At 35.6% G+C, this 16657-nt stretch overlaps 2 protein-coding genes across 7 annotated transcripts in view; one reads left to right on the top strand and one right to left on the bottom strand.

The window, feature by feature from the left end:
• tbc1d22a (TBC1 domain family, member 22a) overlaps window positions 1-14204 on the bottom strand; it is a 185846-nt gene extending 171642 nt beyond the window's left edge. For all 4 annotated transcript variants that reach the window (XM_067391129.1, XM_067391131.1, XM_067391128.1 and 1 more), the window contains exons 1-3: window positions 14014-14204; window positions 13177-13233; window positions 8024-8454 (exon numbers count right to left, since the gene is read on the bottom strand). In XM_067391129.1, the coding sequence (XP_067247230.1) occupies window positions 8024-8454; window positions 13177-13233; window positions 14014-14075 (550 nt within the window). In that variant the 5' untranslated portion in view covers window positions 14076-14204. The remainder of the gene's footprint in view (window positions 1-8023; window positions 8455-13176; window positions 13234-14013) is intronic.
• A 796-nt stretch (window positions 14205-15000) lies between these two features.
• Window positions 15001-16657, top strand: part of cerk (ceramide kinase) — a 55463-nt gene continuing 53806 nt past the window's right edge. For all 3 annotated transcript variants that reach the window (XR_010895726.1, XM_067392386.1, XM_067392387.1), the window contains exon 1: window positions 15001-15308. Coding sequence is in view for 2 of the 3 variants with exons in the window: in XM_067392386.1 (XP_067248487.1) it covers window positions 15158-15308 (151 nt within the window). In the remaining variant the exon portion in view is untranslated. The remainder of the gene's footprint in view (window positions 15309-16657) is intronic.

Consider the following 16657-nt stretch of genomic DNA (forward strand, 5'->3'; position numbering starts at 1 on the left):
GACAGATGAACCTCATTCAGAGTGCCATCATCATTAGGAGTGGGAATCTTTTAGCACCACACAATTCAATTCATTTCAATTAGATTCTATTTTAATTTGAATTCAGGGAGTCATGATGAGATTACATATGATTCTCAATGTGTATACATTCTTCACAACAGCACAGGGACCAATCATTTGTGAGTTAAACCTGGCACATCCCAATTTTTTCAAGCAAGAGCACTTCAGTCCTATTAGGGAAGGGTTGGCTGAGGAGATGCATGTGTATCCAGAGTACTTGCTATAATTACTGTATAAATATTAAAAACACCAATGAGATTTTCCTATCAGTTTGCTCACCGATCGCAGGCATTTTATTTTGTTTTATTTTGGGGGATTTTCTTAAAGCTGGAACAATTCGTAAGGTAGGGTAAACAAATTAAAATGATTAGAAACGAATGGCTCAGTGTGTGTTTATGCAGCCTTTTGTTGACTAAATAAAAACTTCAAAGATTCCTTAACAGTTTAAAGTGTTATTTCATGTTGGAAAATATTTATTTTAATGTGTTTAATATTTATTTTAACATCAAGTTTAAAAAAAATCCTGAACAGATTAATGTATAACAATTTATTTTATTTATTATTTTAATGTTGTTTTATGTAATATTTTGAACTACATTACAGCTAACTACATTGGCTTTTATTTGTATATCTGCAGTTTTTTTTTTTTTTTTTTACTTTAATTTTAGTTTAAGATTGTGTAATTTTGTTTCGTACTGTTATCATTTTTACATATTTTTTTATTTTTTTATTTTATTGATTAATCATATATTTATAAATACATACAGTGCTCAGCGTAAATGAGCACATCCCCTTTGAAAAGTAACATTTTAAACAATATCTCAATGAAAACAAAAACAATTTCCAAAATGCTGACAAGACCAAGTTAAATATAACATCTGTTTAACTTATAACATGATAGCAAGGTTAATAATATAACTTAGATTACACATTTTTCAGTTTTACTCAAATTAGGGTGATGCAAAAACAACAAAAACTACATCTAGTACTTTGTATGGCCTCCATGATTTTTAATGACAGCACCAAGTCTTCTAGGCATGGAATGAACAAGTTGGCGACATTTTGCAACATCTATCTTTACATTCTTCAAGAATGACCTCTTTTAGAGACTGGATGCTGGATGGAGAGTGATGCTTAACTTGTCTCTTCAGAATTCCCCATAGGTGTTCGATTGGTTTCAGATTAGGAGCCAATGAATCACTTTCACCCTGTTCTTCTTCAGCTATCCAACAGTGGCTTTAGATTTGTGTTTAGGATCACTGTCATGTTGGAAAAGTGCACGACGACCAAGGGCACGGAGTGATGGAAGCACCTTCTCTTTCACTATAGAGCAGTACATCTGTGAATTCATGATGCCATCAATGAAATGCAGCTCCCCGACACCAGCAGCACTAATGCAGCCCCACATAAGGACACTGCCATCACCATGTTTCACTGTACGCACCATGCATTTTTCTTTGTATTCCTCAACTTTGCGACGCCATACAGTTTTGAAGCCATCAGTTCCAAAAACATTTATCTTGGTCTCATCACTCCAGAATATAGAGTCCCAATAGTCTTCATCTTTGTCAGAATGGGCCCTGGCAAACTCTAGGTGGGTTTTTTTGTGCCTGGCTTTAGGAGAGGCTTCTTTCATGGAGGGCACCCATGCATGCCATTCCTCTGCAGTGTACGCCGTAATGCGTCATGGGAAATAGTCACCTGTCGAGGTGTTAATTTCTGTGCACAACCTGGATGTCTCTGCGAGATGGTTGCAATTCCATCTTTTTAAAATTTTTGTACCACTTTTGCTACAGTATTCTGACTGATAAGTAAAGCTTTGCTGATCTTCTTGTAGCCTTCACCTTTCTGGTGTAAAGAAATTAATTTCTTTCTCAGGTCTTGTGACATTTCTCTTCCATGTAGTGCCATTGCTGACAGCATGAAATGGGAAGGGCTTTTAACACCCTTTTATAGTCAACTGTCGGCTGGACACCTGTGTAATGAATAATTCGACTCACCTGTGGTTGAATTATTGTTAAATTAGACATTTGTGTAGTCTAAAATTTAGCTTTGCTCCAGAGACCTTCAGTAGGGTGTACTCATTTTTGCATCACCCTAATTTGAGTAAAATTAGAATATATTATTAACCTTACTTTCATGTCATAAGTTAAAGAGATGTTATATAAAACAGTCTTGTCAACATTGTGGAAATTGTTTTTGTGTCATTGAGATAGTTTAAAATGTTACTTTTCAAAGGGGGTGTACACATTTTCGCTGAGCACTGTACACAGACACAATCAATCAACCAACAAATGTATGATTTATTGATATTTTGCACTAATGAAGTTTAGTTTAGTCCTATAGATACATTTTAAAGCCCGTCTTGATACTGGTTTTTGTTTTTACCTCAGGTAAAATATAAAAGTTTAATCAAAATGCTTCTCACACTTGCTAGTGCTGATAAAATATCAGCTGTACTGCTGCATGTTGTCTCAGAGAATAGAGTTGTCAAAAGTACTGATTTCTGTACCAAGAAATTTTAAAAAATTGACACTGAGCGCTGTTGAGCAGATTCATAAACACCTCTGATTGGCCATTGTGTTGACGCGCTCATCTGATATGTCTGTGATTGGCTACAATGATCAACACCCGGTAGCGTTTGAAAGCACAAGGAAGTGTTTGAATTTGAAAGCATTTTGAAAGCAGGTGTCTATCAGCGGATAGATGCCTACTTTGGTGAAGAGCTTCGCTGATGACTATTCACAACGTTTTTACAGCGTTGATCATTGAAGAAAATCACAGACATATCCGATTAGCGCGTCAACAGAATGGCCAATCAGAGGCGTTTACAAATCCACTCAACAGCGCTCAAATTTTTTTAAATTTCAGTACCGAAGGCAGTACTTTTAACAACTCTATCCGATAATAGTGCAAATCCAAATTTTTTTGTAAAGATGCCATATGAAAAGCTTATATTAGTGCATATATATTTGTTTTACACGTTAATTTTGTCATCATTTTCAAGTAAACAATCAAAACTGTATTTTATGCTAGGTAAATTTATATCTTTGCAAAATGAAGACTCCAAAAGGACACCAAATAACCAAATGATATGAGGAATCAGTAATTTATGGACACCAAAGTACCCATGAAAAGCACAAAAAAAAAAAAAAAACATTACAGAAAAAACTTTTCAGAATTCAGTGTTTAGTATGTGTACAGTGCAACAGCAAAGAGCTTGTTTACAGTTTAGACAAGTCAAGCTGTGATACAGAACAAGATCACATGGACATGCAAAAAAAACCCTAAACCAAACTCCTTGACCTGACTGGCATATACTACAGTATACGGATCCATGCAGAATTACTAAACACAGCAACATACATGCGAAAAATCCAAACATTATTCTGAAAAACGTGAATGTACAGAAGTGTGTCTGAGCATAAATACAAAGTGTGCGATCAATGCGTCGAGAGTGAACGTTCAAGGTTTGTTTGCGAATCAATTTAACGTGATGACGAATCAATATAACATTACAGATAATGTAATCCAATGGCTCAGTGAGGCCTGCATTGCCAGCAAGATAACTAACACTTTCAATGCCCAGAGAGCTACTAAAGATGTATTTAAATATGTAATACATGTATTCAACCTTAATGTTATGAAGCAACGAGAATACTTCTGTCAGCTTGGTGTGTTTCTGCCTTTAGAAACAATCACAGAATATGACCGAACTCATGTTTTAAAGCAAAGCACACTCTGGAAAGAATAATTCACGGAAAACGCAACTTGAGTATTTCTTCTCTCTGCCATCTCTTATGTAATCAGCCCTGACTTCTAAGATCACCTACCTGCGTTAATGACGCATAATTATATATATGTATAAAAATATATATATAATATATACACTCACACACACAAACACAGTTATTCTCTGTCAATTACTGGGTTAGAGTCATATTTATACACAGCTCTCACCCACTAATTGACATAGAATAAGTAGGTTTAATGGGTACGCAGGTGCATTCTATGGTATATATGCTGTTGTAGTAATTTTTGCAATGTTGCACCCATTTGACAAAGAATCACAATGCATCGGTGAATTGATTTTGCCCTAATGCTTAATAATCATGCTGCCCAAACACTGAAAGTCACTGTAAAATGTGATTGTATGCTTGTTAAGAGCATTAAATGGGTGACTTTGAGAGATCATTCTCGCATTAAGCATCATAACATCTTCAGCGTTTAAAGATGTTCTTGTAATCCCTGCAGAAATTAGGCAAAGCGTGACAGCTGCTGACAGTGTCAACACAAGGCGCTATTAGTGTAGAGCAGACCACGTCAACAGGAAGTCCATTATCACAGTCATCCATCGCCACTCTGGCTGGCAAAACAAAGAACTGACAAAACTGTCTGTCATTGCAGGTACTGGTGGAAGCAGACAGTCTCTTTCTGATATACTCATAACGAAATTTGTTTCGTTCTTCGCTCTGGGGTTAAGAAAATTTGGAATACTTGAGTAGGTGATATAACTGAGTTAAAGAGTTAGTTAACCCAAAAATGAAAATTCAGTCATTAAAGGGATAGTTCACCCAAAAATGAAAATTTGATGTTTATCTGCTTACCCTCAGTGCATCCAAGATGTAGGGGACTTTGTTTCATCAGTAGAACACAATTGATGATTTTTAACTCTGACAGCGGAAGTGATGTCTCTTGCATATACTTCAATGAGTGCAAGACATTACTTACGTTGTCAGAGCGCGATCAGACCTCACTAAGTGAATGCTGAATGCAGTTGGACATAGTGGTGTTTTAGAGGTAAAAAATGATATAAATACTGTTCGGTTTCTCGCACAAACCGATCGTTTCGTGTCTTAGGACATCATTGTGTCGTCATGAGCCGCAGGGTTTAATTTGGACTTGTCTGTGCATGTTTTTTTGACTCTTATAGTAGAAGTTCCCATCCACTAGCATTATTTGACTGACAGACGGCAACGGTTGGAGTTAAAAATCATCATTTGTGTTTTACTGAAGAAACAAAGACACCTACATCTTGGATGTGCTGGGGGTAAGCAGATAAACATCAAATTTTCATTTTTGGGTGAACTATCCCTTTAATTACTCAGGGTGTCATTCCAATCCTGTAAGACCTTAGTTCATCTTCAATTCAACAAATTAAGATATTTTTGATAAAATCTGATGGCTCAGTGAGGCCTGCATTAACAGCAAGATCATTTCCTTTTTCAATGCCCAGAAAGCTACTAAAGACATAATTAAAACAAATCATGTGACTACAGTGGTTCAACCTAAATGTTATAAAGCGACAGGAATACTTTTTGTACTCCAACAAAAACAAAATAACAACTTTATTCAACAATATCTAGTGATGGGCGATTTCAAAAACATGACTTTGGCAGCTTGATATGCGATCCAAACAACTGATTGGAAACAAAAGATTCGTAAAGCTTCGAAGCTTCATGAAGCAGTGTTTTTAAATCTCCCATCAATAGATATTGTTAAATAAAGTCACTATTTTGTTTTGTTTTGTTTTGTTTTGTTTTGTTTTGTTTTGTTTTGTTTTGTTTTGTTTTGTTTTGTTTTGTTTTGTTTTGTTTTGTTTTGTGGTTTGCCGCACAAAAAGTATTCTCCTCGCTTTATAATCTTAAGGTTGAACCACCGTACTCACATGATCTTTTATTTTAAACATGTCTTTAGTAGCTTTCTGGGCATTAAAAAAGGAAATGATCTTGCTGGCAATGGAGGCCTCACTGAGCCATCGGATTTTATCAAAAATATATTAATTTGTGTTCTGAAGACGAACAAAGGTCTTACAGGTGTGGAACGACATGAGGGTGAGTAATTAATGACTGAATTTTCATTTATGGGTGAACTAACCCTTTAAGGCCATCACACACCAAGCCGAAATAAAAGAACTAGCTGCGATGAAAGCTGACTGTGTTATCGCCTAGCATTGCCTGAGTCTTGGCCGCACTTAAACATATCAAAATGACTAAAGGTGACTGTCAACTAGCATGTGCATTCTGCACCTGTGTATAAGGAAATAATGGTTTATCAGCGGGTATCAATAGTCTATATTTGTCATTCAAAAAGAGAAACCAAAACTAGGATTGCAGACATACAAACATTATATATAAAAGTTGGCTTTTATTCTCATTCACTAAACTGAAAAGCTAATCAAGTCAAGTCACCTTTATTTATATGGCACTTTTTACAATGTAGATTGTGTCAAAGCAGCTTTACATTGATAACTGGTACATTATTCATCTAATCAGAGTTCTCTCTCAACAGCGCTGATACAGATTCAACATGCTCAATTGGCCAACAAACCCCAAAAGGTGTCCAACCAGTGCCGATTGTGTGGAACACATCGCAAAAACTGAGCCGGCCAACACTTTATGACAGCCGACCGTCGACTTGGTGTGTCAGGGACCTGAACCTCAAAAAAGCCTCGGACCACACCCACCTATTCTGTCATGTACCAATGGCAGTTCAAATGCGTTTAACATCCATTGCAAAGTTTTCTGGAAAATGCACGCTGGTGAGCCATTTCAGCTAAACAAACCCCAAACACAAAGATTGTGTTTGCCAGATTTTGTACAAAATGACATCACACTTATTCATTCTTTGATTTTGCTCGAAGAACATTGGGTTCTTTAGGTTTTCAGTGTCATGAGGACCAGGAATTCTAACAGTATTAAAATAAAGATGCTTTCATTTAATTTTCTATGCTTCTGAAGCATCAGAGTGAAAGTCTGAGTGACAGGTCAGCGGAAAAAATACATCCTTTATATTAACATAATAAAGCTCAGTGGCAAACAAAACAATTGATTGACATTTCACTGACTCCAATTTGCTTGAGCAACACAGGTTTCCGATATTACAGTCTCTTGGTTAATTACCACAAGCTAAAAAAAAACTATTTAACGAAGGTCGTGCTAATTAGTTAGGAAAAGGACAAGGGGAAATTGAAATGCTAGAGTTTAGAAACAGGTCACGGGTCTGATCCAAAATTCAAACTTTCATGCAAGTCTTATGAAAATTGGTTGATCTTTCCCAGCAAGGTGTTACGTCTAGATCAGTGGTTCCCAACCACATTCTTGGAGTACCCCCAACACTGCACATTTTCCATGTCTCCTTTGTCTGACACACCCATTTCTGGTCTTGGGAGTCTCTGCTAATGAATTGATGACTTGATTCAGGTGTGCTTGATCAAGGAGACATGCAAAATGTGCAGTGTTGGGGGTACTCCAGGAATGTGGTTGGGAACCACTGGTCTAGATGATAGCAAATTTTGTAACACCACATTGGAAAAGATAATAGAGACTAATAATTTTTTTGTTGTGCATGCCTGTACATGCATATTGGTGTTCTTTTGTTGTTATTGCTGTTGTTTTATGCATGTCTTTTTCAAAGTCTACATGACTAATGTCATTTTATCATCTGCAAGGTGAAAATGATCCAGGAATTAAGAAAAGCAACAACACACATCTTTTCGACAAGCTTTAAAAATGTATGACAAAGAAACCAGAAATACTGCATAATAATAATCATAAATCAACATAAGCCATTGTTATTTTAGTATTATTTATATACTATTATAGTACTTTCAATTAACTTTTATTATTTTATTATTATTCTTTTTTTATACAATATTAGTTTTCATCTTCTATTAATTTTAGTGCTTTTGTTTTGTGCTTTTCTTTTTTTTTTTTTATTTAGCTTTGATTTATTTTTTATTTCCGTTTTATTTTCTGTTGTAACACATTGTAATTTGTAATTTTAATTTAAGTTTTTCGTCTTTTATATTTTATTTTATTCAACAATTTTTATTTGTTTTAGTTTACAATAACACAACCACCAAAGATTAATGTCAGTTTTGTTGAGCAACCAGCCAAACAATAAACCAGACTAAAAGCGTAAACAGAGACAGGAAACGCAGTTGTCCTGATGTTTGACTGACCTTTAGGTGAGCCGACAGGAGCTTCACTGTGTGACTTCACCAGTCTGTTGTCACTGAGCGGAAGAGCCTCTGAACTGAATGACAGATCTGTTGTCGTCTCTGCCCCTTCCTCTCTCTCCTCCTCTTCTTCCGGCTCTTCCTCCTCTACCTCGTGCGATTCCTCACCGTCTTTTTCCTCAGGCTCAGTCATCTTGTCCATCTGCTGCTGTCTTCTTTCCTGCAGCTTGCTGTGGTTTTCTATCACCTTATTGGCTGTCTCCATGACGACCTCGATGTTGAGGTTTTGGGCTGCCATAGCGAGAAGTTCATCATCATCATCTCCCACATCCCAGGCGTCACTGGTGATGCTCTCAAACTCTTGGAAGGTGGTGGCTTTCTTTGGTTTTCCTGGCGTAGTGGTAGATGGAGGCTTGTTGCCTGCTTTTATCAGACTGCAACAACAACAAAAAAGTGACTTTTGTTGATATATTAACCAAACTCACACAGAATCTTGGTATTCCACAAATGTTATTTATAAGATCCCTGCATGTGAGAACAAACAACTCAAAGAACATTGTTCTGGTTTCTCTGACTCCCATTGGTAGTCGTCACATCACTGCTCACCTACAAAAAGTAAAATTTCATGCTCATGTTGCCCAAAATTGCCAACTCTCATTAAAATCAGATGACTTCCATACGCTTTGTCACAGAAAATTGCTATCATCATTTACTCACCCTAAAGTTGTTTCAAACCTGTATGAATTTCTTTCTTCTGCTGAACAAAATAGAAGGTATTTTGAAGAATATGGGTAACCAAAACAGTTGATGGGCCCCATTGACTTCCATAATATGGAAAAAAAATACTATGAAAGTCAATGGGGCCCATCAACTGTTTGGTTACTGACATTCTTCAAAATATTATCTTTTGTGTTCAACAAAAGGTGAACTATCCGTTTAAAGGATTAGTTCACTTTCCAGAAAATTTACTCACCCCATGTCATTCAAGATGTTCATGTCTTTCTTTATTAAGTTGAAAAGAAATTAAGGTTTTTGATGAAAACTTTCCAGGATTATTCTCCTTATAGTGGACTTCAATGGCTTCCAAATGGTTGAAGGTCAAAATGACAGTTTTAGGGCAGCTTCAAAGGGCTTCAAACGATACCAGATGAGGAATACGGGGGTCTTATCAAGCGAAACGATCAGTCATTTTCGAAAAAAAAATGTAAATGTATATTCTTTATACATTTGCTTTATACATTTGGAGGCCACTGAAGTCCACTATAAAGGAGAATAATCCTTAATTATCAGGAAAATTTTATTCAAAAGTCGACTAATCCTTTAAGACTAAATAATATGCAGAATTACTATGAATTACTATTAAAAAGCAAAACTAATAAATTACAAATAGCAAAACATGGTGCTTTAATTATATAAATTCAAATCTATTTCTGAGTAAGCGCATTCAGATGTAATTGATGCACAATGAGCTGCCACTCAAAACCAGGGGCCATATTCACAAAACATAAAAGTAGCTCCTAACTTGCAGATTTAGGAGAAACACTTAAAAATAATGGGCGTGTCAATCCTAATTTTAGGAGTCCTAAATTTTTGCTCTAAGATTATTTCACAAAGCATTTTAGCACAAAAACTAGCTCCTAAATCTGTGAAACGTTAGGAGTAGTCAAGAGGACTCCTAAGTCACTAAGACCAAATCACAAAACAGTCCTAATCCACCCAAAGATACTGTACACCATTGAGGGAATAGCGATAGAGCATTGGGTGCTGTACTTTTACTTCAAATGCAATACATTTTGATTTATAGATTTGAATCTACGATGAAACGCCAAAAATAAATCTTTAACAAATAAATAAATATTGTCCAATTACCTGTGGCAGTGGTTTTCATGAGTTCACATTTACAAATGATTGAATAGAGTAAAAAAATAAATAAAAATAAACGTATTTGGTGTGCAGTCCAAGGGGATTGAGGGCTCTGAGCTTGGAATTTAACCCAAAGTACTCCTCGTATCCTTAGCCGAGAGTGAGGAGCGGGTTGGCGGAGGGATGCAGAAAAATGTCGAAGTAACTATAGGTGAGTCGACTCTCGTCTGTGTATATATTCCTCCTCTCGAGCCGATTAGAAAGATCATTTGAATGTGTTTCTCACATTGACATCCAAGAGGCGGACAATAAACTGTATATATTAGTTTAATTAGTGACACTTAGCCTATATTCTAAAACCTTTATTTGAATATGGCAACATTTTTATTAAAAAAATATTTGTTTGAATAGGGCAACATTTGTATTTTAAAACGTTTATTTTAATATGGAAAGTGACACCTCATTCTATAATATTTCTATGATTAAATCGCTGACTCCTCCCCCATCAGCCAATCACTGTGTGTATTCTTCATAGCAATGAGGTCAACCCCACCCTTACGCTTAGCTTAAGACTTCAGTCTATTCCTTAGTAAAAGTTTGTCTCAGCAGCTTTGTGAATAGGTTTTAAGAGAAAACTCTTAGCTAAGAACTTTTACTGCCATTTAGGAGAACTATTAGTGGTAAGATAAAATGTTTTGTGAATACAGCCCCAGATTTCCAAAGCAAAGAGAATGATTGTATTGCTCAGAATCTAATTTACATTAGAGGTTGGGATCAGTTTCAATAAGAAAATGAGATACAATGCTTAATGTGTACTGTACAAATTGATGTTGTATTCTCACTATAGCTGGTTAACCTAAAAACCATATTTCCACTACCAGTCTGGCTCTCATTCAAAAAGTACAAGGCGGCTGTTTTTGGTCTAGTTCAGGCAGGCTGTTTAGCGTGGCACTTTAATGGGCAGGGTTTGCTGACTCATTGTAGCAACATCTGCGGTTGTGACAAAGAAAACAGCAACAAGTGTGACCTGACAAGTATGATCACTGATTTTCTACTTTTGGAAAGTCAACACTTACCCTATTCATATTCTTAAATTACATTTCTGGCTTTATTGTGAATGATTAATCTGCGCATGTTAAAAAAAAAGGGGGGGGGGGGATTGGGCTTGGGTTATCTTTAAATCAAACTGACATAACTTGCTCTTCCTTTTACGGTGACATCACTTAAGATGTGTTTACACACACACACAAACACACATCTATATCTATATTATCTACATGTATGTACTTTTGGTTACACTTTATTTTAAGTTGTCTTTGTTACACTGTAATTATACATTTACAAGTACTGAGTGCTATTAAGTAACTACTTGTACTTACTGTAGGTTTAGGATTAGGGTTAGGTTTAGGGTTATCTGTAATAATAACTACATGTAACAATGTAACAGTATTACCATGTGTTTGTATACCCCTATATTTATAGGGGTTGGACAATGAAATTGAAACACCCAGTTTTAGACCACAATAATTCATTAGTATGTTGTAGGCCACAGGCCTCCTTTTTTGGCCAGTACAGCATCAATTCATCTTGGGAATGTCAGATGATTAATGAACGGTGGCCAGTTTACTATGTGATGTTGGGCGAAGAAAACATTTTCTGACTCGCTCCTCCAAAATACCCCAAAGTGACTCGAATATATTTAGATCTGGTGACTTTGCAGGCCAAGGGAAATGTTCAATTTCACTTTCATGTTAACCATTCTGTCACAATATATATATATATATATACACAGTGCACAGCCTAAATGAGTACACCCCCTCTGAAACTTCTGAAATCAGTAATTACTCAATTACTTAGAAGACTTGTTAGGGTTCTTTAGAGATATAATGTTCCAGCAAGTCTGCTTAATCAGTTACCAAAGAAACATGTCAAAATAAGATTTTCTTATCAAGGTGATAAAATGTTGTGTAGCAAAAATAAGTACACCCTCCTAAAAGTTACTAAATAAAACAAAATAAAAATGTTCTGGTGTAAGTTTAAGGCAATGTTTGATCAACTGGTAAGTATGTTTAACCAAAACATTTGAAGAGAAGTCATTTCTTGACTATTAAAAATGTGATATAGCCCACTAAATCATTCTCAGACTTAATGCTGACAACAATGGAAGCACTTGGGAGAGAACTGTCAGGAGACTTATTTCTTAGAACAAAAGAGGACAGTGCTACAAGAGGAGTAAGTGTGAAAATATAGCAAAAGTAACACAGAAATTCAAAAACAATGGACTTGTGACAAGGCCCCTGAAATAATCAGGCCTTCATTTTAAGCTTTTGTTTAGTAATGAGGGATTTTTTTTGCTAGACAAAGAGCAGGAGAAATACCAAGCGAGTGTCTGAGAACCAGCAAAAGCTATGAAAAGAGTGACTGTTTATCTCACAGAGTAAGATGCAGCCCAACATTTTTGTTTTGACTGTATATGTATATGTATGTGTATGTATATATTACAAACAAAACAAAAAAATATTCACACATTTTTTATATATTTTTCGGACACTATAGTTCATTTATGTAAATGAGGAGAGCAAAATAAAGTAAACTGTGACATATTATTCCCAAAAATTCTTCATACAGTGGACTACCAGTAAAATTTACACAAATTTGGAACCAAAAATTATTCAGACACTTTGACCTGACCATGTTTTGCTTAAATGTTATCTGACATAATTAAGATTATTTTTTCAGGACACAGTTTAACTCCGAGATCTTGTCACATTTTATTACCATTTTTTTAAACTATATTGAATAAACTGTAATAATGAATGAAATGTTCAAGGTGTCTGAATAAATGTAGGTTTGACTGTATATGTATATATACTGTATATATAGAGAGAGACAGATAGTTGTTGACTCTGAAATATGTGGAAAATAAGGAAGTAAAATAGGTTGCAACCAGAACTGACTCCAAAAAACTGAAAGCGAAAGCACACAAAAGGAATAAAAATAGATCCTTTCCTATCTTTGAATATGCACTTTTGAGCAAAACTTAATTATCAGAAAAGCCATTATACATGCATTTTATAAGCTATTATTAAATAACTTGTCAGTGTCTGTGTATGTATGTGTGTGTGCGTGTATTATATATATATATATATATATATATATATATATATATATATATATACACACACACACACACACACACACACACACACACACAAAATACTTAATTTAATTTAAATATAGCCAAAGACTATAGAATAGCAGTCTTAAAGGGACTTTGATATAGCTGCACTTACTTGGCATGTAGCAGAGGGTCAAACGGGGGATGTTGGGCTCCGTAAACATGCTGGATACTGTGAAAAATAAAAAGCATTACAATGCATGTTTATAAGAATAATCAGTCTATTTTTAACTCCCACCATTATTTATATGATCTGGAAATTGGTTTGACAAGTCAAGAATTAAGCAATTCTTGAATTCTAAAAAACACAACTATGCTTCATTTAAAAGAGTTATTAGATATATTTAATTTGTCACCTGTTTATCTATATATATTACATTAATTACTAAGTTTTAGAAAGCTGCTGTCATCACCAATCAAACCACTGTACCATGTAAATAAATACCATGGTACTGTATGTGAATACAGTAATCATCCAGTACCATGGTTTATATCAACTAACGAAGTTTTACAATCATTGTCCCAATCTGTACTTATCTGTAAGAGTTGTCAAAAGAGGGGCCCAGCAGCACATAGCTAACAGGCTAACTCATGAACTAGACTATCAACACAGCTTTAATCAGTATAACAGATATTATCACCATACACACATTGATCAGACAGCAGATATCAGTGCTAGAAAAATATAATCACGATCAATATAAACTTAACACATCACTGACATCAATACAAACATGGAAGTGTACAGCTAGCACACATCACATCAGTTAAAGACAGGCTTTAAAAGAACAAATTTTAATGACACATGTCATTGTAAGTATTTGGAGCTCCTCTGGTGAGATCTAGCGTTGACAGATATTGTTTGATTATCTGCATCTCTAATTATACACATATGAATACACACACACACACATAGCTAACACATAGACATTAGCATGAACACGTCACTCACTTCCCAGGAACCTTGGCTGTGTTTCTCTTCCAGAACTGTTTTTTGTTGCCGTCACCTGACATCTTTTGGCTTCAGAGTACTCGCTCATAAATTAATTTAGAGAAAAATGCTGATAAGTTGTGCAAATTGTGCACGAAGAGTTTATTTACACCTCAATTTCTCTTCGCAAACTCAGAGAGCCGCCATGATGGTACCGCCCTCTGCACATAAGCGCAGCTGTGATTGGCTAAGGGGTCTCGTGAGTGGCTGCTGAACAGCCAATCAAAAGTGGACATTTCTACATGTCTTCTTAAGTTCCCTGTTAAAATTGTTTTTGTTTTCTGTAAGGGAATTTGTAATTTCTAAATATAAAATACACGAGCATGTAATTAAGTAAAATAAAATTTTTTTAAAAAAAAAACCATATTTCATAATCTATTGTTTGGGGTAAAGCTGCAGTTTGATAAAGAAGAAAATGTGTCGCTTTTTTCTCAATACGAGGACTGATGCAGTGAAATTGTTTAAAATGTAAGTAGTACAGTAAATTTGGAACGATTGATCAGAGATAAATATATTATTTGTTTCTTTGATTTGTGCTAGTCACAGAAATTACACTTCCTGTACCACTACTTTAGAGAATGGAGAAGCAAAACTTCTTTGCTTCTTCATGTCAGTGAATTTATTGAAGTAAAATTTGGACTTATAAGGAGTCTGTCGTGGTGATAGCTAATCCTAAGAACATTAGATGTACAGTATGAAAGTTTAATACGCAAAATATAAGATGGAAAGAAACTCTGCACTAGACATTTTTTATGTATTTATAACATAATTTAAACATAATATATGTTAAATAAACTTAAACGTAGCATTTAATATAACGTCCGAGTGGAATAATATTTTACATATAATAAATAAAACAGTATGTCAATCACCCACATCGCACCTCCCACAATAAGATTAAACGTGACGCATATCTCTCTGGCTCCTCCCACTTTATCAGGAAAGAGAAAACCGCTATGTAGCAAAACGGCTTAGGAGAAAACGAGCACCATTGTAGCGATTGTAGTATTTTTATGACGACTTAAAGCGTCGGCTGGTATAGTATAACCCCGTTTTAAAGATGAAAGTGAGATAACTAATGTGTATTTGTTGTTAAAGAGCAGAAATGGAGAAGCACCCGCGTCTGTTGTGTTCTGAGCTGTGTGTTCAGCGCAGACTGTATGAGGTCACATTAAACTGCGCGATTCTCGCGTGGAAAGACATACAAATCGCCAAAAAACACACCGGACGCGCCATATATGGAGCTGTCAAAGCTGGTGAGTTACATATCTAATACAATAATAACATTATAACAGATGTATAATGGGTTTCGCTGCTGTTTGTTCTAGTGGTGTGTGTCTCAAAGCTGCAGGAGCTGTCTACGTAGTAGACCGCAGTTTTGGGTATTATCCACTGCAGAGAATCACTGAGCGCAGCATTGACTGTGATGGCCCAAATGATACTAACTGTATTGGTTTTCAAACTGGGGTCTGGGGACCAAGTGAGTGCTAGGCTTTGTGAGTTTAGAGAAAAACATGTAAATAATATAATAAATAATTGGACATACATATTTTTAGATTTCTTTACTAAAATGTATTACTTTTCTGAACACCCCACAACATTAATTACATATTTCACTTCCAGAAAAACATATTTTCCCATCTCAGGCATCAAATCCCTATTATTATGAGTCATTATTTTAAGTTATGGACTCTATGGGAGCTCTCTGAATATTATTATAAAATGTATTTGTGATAAAATCAACTTTTTCCTATTAATCAGAATCCCTCACACTAATTCAGTAATTGCAAATATAAACATTACATAAAATCTCACACTTTTGCTATACTAAAGCTTGAAATGAGAACTTTTTGTGACCGCAACCTCATCACTTTTTGATCAAAGTCTTAAAGGAACACTGAGTTTTACCTTTTTCGAATCCATTTAGCCGATCTTCGGGTCTGGCAGTACCACTTTTAGCATAGCTTAGCATAGTTCATTGAATCTGATTAGACCGTTAGCATCCTGCTCAAAAATGACCAAAGAGTTTCAGTATTTTTCCTATTTAATACTTGACTCTTCTGTAGTTACATCGTGTACTAAAACCGACCAAAAATGAAAAGTTGCATTTTTCTAGGCCGATATGGCTAGGAACTATACTCTCATTCTGGCGTAATAACCAAGGCACTTTGTTTCCGTACCATGGCTGCAGCAGGCGTAATGATATTACGCAGCGGCTGTGACCCCCTGATGCACAGGGAGCGTGCCTTGCAACCATTTGTGAGAGACGCTGCGTGATATCATTGCAGAATGAGAGTATAGTTCCTTTTGGCTTTTGCCCTTCTGCTGAATAAGTACTTCTATAGGATGCCCAAAAATGCTGCTGACTCTAAAAATGTCTGTGGTGACCAGAAGGATGCTGATTGGAAGACATCTATGATGCCCAAAAGCACTGCTGACCTAGAACCCTGCTTTGATGCCTATAACCACTACTGACTCAGCAAGCATGTGGCTTTAATGGCTAAAACAGCTGCTGAATTGGAACACTTATGTGATGCCCGGAACATATACAGGCAATTAACTGAATCAATACACATAAATAATGTCCAGAAATGATCTGATTAAT

Source organism: Chanodichthys erythropterus, chromosome 8 (assembly GCF_024489055.1).
Source record: "Chanodichthys erythropterus isolate Z2021 chromosome 8, ASM2448905v1, whole genome shotgun sequence".
Taxonomy (NCBI): domain Eukaryota; kingdom Metazoa; phylum Chordata; class Actinopteri; order Cypriniformes; family Xenocyprididae; genus Chanodichthys; species Chanodichthys erythropterus.